At 54.6% G+C, this 6000-nt stretch overlaps 1 protein-coding gene across 1 annotated transcript; it reads right to left on the bottom strand.

Moving 5' to 3' along the window:
• Positions 1 to 800: 800 nt before the first annotated feature.
• Positions 801 to 1562, bottom strand: LOC122112337 (extensin-like). Its single transcript, XM_042685114.1, has one exon. It carries the CDS (start codon positions 1560 to 1562, stop codon positions 801 to 803), a length of 762 nt encoding a protein of 253 aa, XP_042541048.1.
• Between the last annotated feature and the right edge of the window lie 4438 nt (positions 1563 to 6000).

Here is a 6000-nt window from a genome sequence, read left to right as displayed (position 1 = left end):
AGTCCCATGATCTCCTAGGACCCCACATCTCACTTAGCATGACAGATTTGTTCTCACCAGTGTAACTTCGTGGAGCAAGTAAAGAAGGAATGCCTTCAAGACAGGGGTAGTGCCAGCCTTAGAGAAAGCCAAGCACTGATGGCTCATGCCTGTAATCCTGGCTGCTCAGGAGTCTGGTATCTGAGGAGCAAAGTTTGAAACCAGCTGGGGCAGGAAAGTCTATGGAACTCTTATCTCCAATGAACAAAAAACCGGAAGTGAGCCCGGAGCCCGGAGCTCAAGCCTATAATCCTAGCTACTCAGGAGGCTGAGATCAGAGGATCATGGTTCAAAGCCAGCCTAGGCAGGAGAGTCGGTGAGACGCTTATCTCCAATTAACCATCAGAAAATGGGAAGTGGTGCTGCGGCTCAAGTGCTAGAGCGCTAGCTGAAGAGCTGGGGGACAATGCTGGAGGTGGAGCTCATTCCCCCTTTGGTCCTTTTGGTCCTTTCATCTTAAGGGAAGTATATGAAGGAATATCTACTGTCTTTGCTGTGAGCTGACCGTACCTCGTTTTCCCCTAGTCTATCCGGCTTCATTTCCCCTAAAATGAGTTTGTTCTCTTAATCTTAAGGAAAGTGTATGGACAGGCTCTGGCCTTGAATCCCGAGTTCCCGGCAGCCATTTACCATGCCTCATTTTCCCTAGGCTATCCTGCCTCGGTAGTGTCTCCGTGCCCAGTGCCCAACTTCGTTCCACGGAGGTCTTCTGCGTGAGTAGAAGGCCACATGTGCGGGGGCCCTGCGGACGTGGGCAGCGCTCAGCACACACTTCCTGGGTGAGTGCGGGGTGGATGCGGGGTGGATGTGGGTGGGTACGGGGTGGGTGCAGAGTGGATGCGGGTGGGTGCTGAGTGGATGCGGGGTGGGTACTGAGTGGATGCGGGTGGGTACGGGGTGGGTGCGGGGTGGATGCGGGGTGGGTACGGGGTGGGTGTTGAGTGGGTGCTGGGTGGGTGCGGGGTGGATGCGGGGTGGGTGCAAGGTGAGTGCTGAGTGGGTGCTGGGTGGGTGCGGTTGGGTGCAGCGTGGGTACTGAGTGGATGAGGGTGGGTACGGTGTGGGTGCTGAGTGGATGCGGGGTGGGTACTGAGTGGGTGCGGGTGGGTACGGGGTGGGTGTTGAGTGGGTGCTGGGTGGGTGCGGGGTGGATGCGGGGTGGGTGCAGGGTGAGTGCTGAGTGGGTGCTGGGTGGGTGCGGTTGGGTGCAGCGTGGGTACTGAGTGGATGAGGGTGGGTACGGTGTGGGTGCTGAGTGGATGCGGGGTGGGTACTGAGTGGGTGCGGGTGGGTACGGGGTGGGTGTTGAGTGGGTGCTGGGTGGGTGCGGGGTGGATGCGGGGTGGGTGCAGGGTGAGTGCTGAGTGGGTGCTGGGTGGGTGCGGTTGGGTGCAGCGTGGGTACTGAGTGGATGAGGGTGGATGCGGGGTGGGTACTGAGTGGGTGCGGGGTGGGTACTGAGTGGGTGCGGGTGGGTGGCATTGCAGTGCCCGCGTCGCCTCGGAGCAGGCCACTCCGATCATCCCACGCTGTCCGCGCGCTTCCCCGCCCGCCCCAGCCCGTCCCCGCCCGCGCTCGGGTAGTGGAGTGAGCGCTCGATCGATCGAGGCCAGTCAGGTCGGGTGGCCCCGGAGAGGCTCGCGGTTTGCCGGTGTTCGCTCGGAGTGTGTGCGCTCTCGTTCCTCCCCTCCCCTCCCGGCCCGTCCTCCTTCCTCCCTCCTCCCACCCTTCCTCGGTTTCCCTCCCTCGCGCTCTCTAGGGAGCCAGTTGTTCCACCCCAAGGTGCTGCTCCTCTGCCTGTGGCCTGCAGGACGGCCCGGGGCGGAGCCGGAGCCCGAGCCGGAGCCGGAGCCGGAGCCGGAGCCCGAGCCCGAGGCCGAGCCCGAGCCGGAGCAGGGGCCGGGGCCGGAGTCGGAGCGCGGGGCCGGCGCGGCGGGAGCCTGGGGGGCGGCGGCCCGGGGAGCCCCGCCCGGCCCAGCCGCCCCGCGCCCATGAGGCCCCGGGCGCGCCGGGCGCGGCGGAGAACGAGCCGCGGCGTCTTCCTGGGGCTCCTAGCCCTCTGCGTGGCCGCAGCCCGCGGTCTTCAAAGTAAGCCAGGGCGGGGCGGGCGGGGCGGGCGGGGGCGCGGGGCCCTGGCTCTCCCCGGCTCGTCTCTTGGGCTCCGGGCGGCTCGGAAATCCTCGCGGGGCTCGGGGCGGCGCGGTTCCCGGCGCCGGCGCGGCGGGTGCGGCCGGGCGGAGCGAGGGCGTCGTCGGCCCCGCGCCCCTGGCCACTTCGGGGCGCCGGCTTCGCCTGGGAGCAGCCACCGGATGGGAAGCCGGCGAGGAGCCTCCCCGCAACGCGTTGTTTCCCTTTTCTGGAGCAAGCGGACGGCAGCCCCCTGGGCGCGCGCACCCGGCCCTGCCACGGCGCTTCCGGGGCACCGGAGGCTGCTCCGGATCTCCCTGGCCGTTCCGAGGAACCCACAGCAGCCGGGTCCAGCGAAAAAGGAGGTTCTGGAGGTTTGGGTAGATGTAGGGCCTCCGCTCCTGAGGCCTGAGACGGCCATCGCGTGTTTGTCCCGGGTGGGACCAGGCCGCCCGCTGCCCTGCGCGGAGCGGAGCGCCTAGCCGTGATGGGAGACGCGCGCCGCGCGCTCGGAGCGCTGGGGGCTCAGCGCACACCCCTCGCCGGGAGAGGCTCCAGATCACCCGGACGGCTTCCGCAGTCCCAGACTGAGGCCAAAGGACTCACTAGATGGGCGTGGCGGGGGAGTTAGACAGGGAACACTGGGTGTGGAGACCCGAGAGCCGGTGCAAAACCTGGAGAGCAGGCCAAAGTTCACCGCCGTCCGTGGTCTGCGGAGCAGCTGTGCATACGCGGCAGGGCAAGCCCCCGACCAGCTCCGAGGCTCTGGCTTTGCCCAAATGCTAACCTGCAAAGTGTGAACTGTGCTTCTGCTTGAATGAGACCTGTGCCTTAGGCTAGACCCAAAGCTGTTGTTGGCCGACCTCCAGGCTCTCCCTCCAGGGCACCTATCAAGAGCTTCCTCTAGTTCACACTGGGGCCTCATACCTGTGTAATTCTAGCCATTCTGAAGCCTGAGATCCTTGTTCAAATTCATCCCCTGCAGGCAAATTCAAGACTCTTGTCTCCAATAACTTGGAAAAGCCACAGTGGAGCTGTGCCAGCAACGAGCCAAGCAAGAGCCAGGCCCTGGGTTCAAGTCCCAGTACAGGCACACACACACACACTCTTCAGTCTATGACCAAGTTGATAACTCTGTAGCAGAATTTTTGTCTACCAAGCACAGGCCCTGAGTTTGATTTGGGGGATGAGGGAGATAGCTTTAGTTCAGAAAAGTCTGTGTTAAAAGTATTCCTCAAACATCCTACACTTGGAGACTTTCCTCTCTAAATGAGGATGTTATGGACTAAAGGTTTGTGTCCATCCAAATCTCATAACCTCTGGTGATATTACTGGAAGATGGGCTTTTGTAAGACAATTCACTTTAGATAAGAGAGAATCAAGCAGTCACAGTTTAACAACTTAGGCAGAGGTCCCTCCCAGCATCTTGAACAGTGAGGAAATGAATGTTGGTTCTGTAGGTGTCTTCAAGGGGGAGGAATAGACAAATGTGACTCAAGATCATCTGCACTGCTTCCTCAGTCCAAAGGAGAGATGTGGAGATGTTGTTTTGTGGATTTTGTGAGCGCTGCCCAAGCTAAGACAAAAATTAGCAGGAAGGAGTTAGTGAGATTGTAATAAATAGGTAAAACTGTGGAAGTGGTTGTGGAACTGTGTAGAGCCTGGAGGATTTTTAAGGTGCCTGCTAAAAGTATAAGTGCTAAGGTCAGTTTTGCTGAGGTCCCACAGAGAAAGCAGAAGTGTAGTATTGGATAATGGAGAAGGGAGGATGCTTATAAAATGTCAAAAATTAACTTTATTCTAGTGTTTTGTGAAAAGTATTAGATATTTGCCTTAAAAAAAAAATTGTGTGTGTGGCAGTACGGGAGGGGTGAATGTCACATCCTTATGCTGTTGGTTAGCTTTTCTACACAAGGCTGACACTTTACCACTTGAACCATACCTCTTCTTCTAGCTTTTTCCTAACTGAAGATAAACACCTCTAAGATTTGTATACTTAGGCTGGCTTTTTTTTTTTTTTTTTTTAATGCCAATGCTAAGGCTTGAACTCAGGGCCTAGGTACTGTCCCTGATCTTTTTTGCTCAAAGCTGGTCTTTACCATTTGAGCCACAGCTCCATTTCTGGCTTTTTGATGGTTAATTCAAGAGGAGAGTCTGGTGGACTTTTCTGCCTAGACTGACTGGCTTTGAATCACAATCCTCAGTTCTCAGCTTTCTAAATAGCTAGGATATAGACATGAACCACAAGCATCCAGAGTAGCTGAGAAATTTATGCAAAGTGTTGAAAGAAAGGTTTGGTTCCTCTCATATGAGTATAGCAGAATTTGGGGAAGGGAGGCAATGAATTAAAGAATAAGGAAGCAAATCTTTTTTTTTTTTTTCCCAAGAAAATAGAAGAGCATGTTTGGAAAAGAATAAGGTTGGGGTGAACGGCCATTTGAGAATATTAATGCAGGGGGCTGCCAAGGTGGCTCAGTGGTTGAGCACTTGCCTTGCATGCCTGAGGCCCTGGGTTCGATTCCTCAGCACCACATAAGCAAAAAGCCGGAGGTGGTGCTGTGGCTCAAGTGGTAGAGCGCTAGCCTTGAGTGAAGAGCTGAGGGACAGCCCCCAGGCCCAGAGTTCAGGTCCCACGACCGGACTCTTCCCCCTCCCCGCAAAAAAGAGAATATTAATGCAGATATGAGCCTAGGCACCAATCAGCTACCCCAGATGAAACACTCGTAGTTTGAACTGAAAGGCAGAGAGAACAAGATGAAGGAGGAATATGAACACCTTAGATGCTTTGAATCTGAACCATAGAGCTATTCAGCTGTAAACATGCACAATTCTACAAGAGATGAATAACTAGAAGTCCTTCAGAGTTACCAGGGATGGTCCTGTATCCAAAGGGGAGGGGATGTAGTTTCAGTGACTGTAGCTACCTAGAGCCCCAGGAGGTAGAGTCACCCAGCAGACCATCAAGGGACACACAACCAAAGATTATCCTGTAGGGTTTTTTTTTGTTGTTGTTTGTTTGTTTTTTGTCGGTCATGGGCTTGAACGCTGGGCCTGGGTTATGTCCCTGAGCTCTTCAGTTCAAGGGCAGTGCTCTACTACTTTGAGCCACATCTGGTTGTTAATTGGAGATAAGAGTCTCTAACTTCTCTGCCTGAGTATTCTGTTTACTGGCTATCCTCTTACTAGGTTTTGGACTTGCTTGGAACCTACCATCATTTTCTTCCTTCAGCTTTTCACTTTTGGAAGAAGTCTTTATCCCATGCCTATCCCACCATTGTATTTTGGAAACATATCTTTTGGAGTTTGACAAGTTCATAGCTGGAGAATAATTTGCCTCAGGATGAACTGAACATGGCATCTCACCTATATCTGGCTTAGATGATTTAAAAATGAGACTGTAGACGTAAGAGTTAATGCTAGAATGTGTGAAGACTTTGGGGACTATTTGGGGTGGAATATGTATTTTCCATGCAAGAGGATTTGAATTTTGGGAGTCCAGAAACAAAAGAGAGAAGATTGTATCTAAATTTTGGGTCCCCACAAAATTCATAATTTGAAGTGATACTCTCCAGTGTGATATATAATTTGGAGGTCGGGACTTTTGAGAGTGATTACATTTAGAGAGGATCCTGAGGTAGGAGTTCCAGGATAAGAATAGAGTCCTTAAGTTAGGCTCTGGTGGCCTCGCTTACATGTCTGCAGTTCCAGCTACTCAAGAAGATGAGATCTGAGGATCACAGTTCAAAGCCAGCAGGCACGAAGGTCCATGAGGCTCTTAGCTCCAATTAACTACAGAAAAACTGAAAGTAGGGCTGCGGCTCAAGTGATATAGCA

Source organism: Dipodomys spectabilis, unplaced genomic scaffold, assembly GCF_019054845.1.
Source record: "Dipodomys spectabilis isolate Male_0828 unplaced genomic scaffold, ASM1905484v1 ptg000094l, whole genome shotgun sequence".
NCBI classification, from domain to species: domain Eukaryota; kingdom Metazoa; phylum Chordata; class Mammalia; order Rodentia; family Heteromyidae; genus Dipodomys; species Dipodomys spectabilis.
Note: the sequence above shows the minus strand (reverse complement) of the source record. Positions and strands in the feature narration are given on the sequence as shown.

What these genes read in the sequence shown, in the direction of transcription:
- LOC122112337 (XM_042685114.1), bottom strand. Translation starts at nt 1,562, where the DNA reads ATGATCGGAGTGGCCTGCTCCGAGGCGACGCGGGCACTGCAATGCCAC.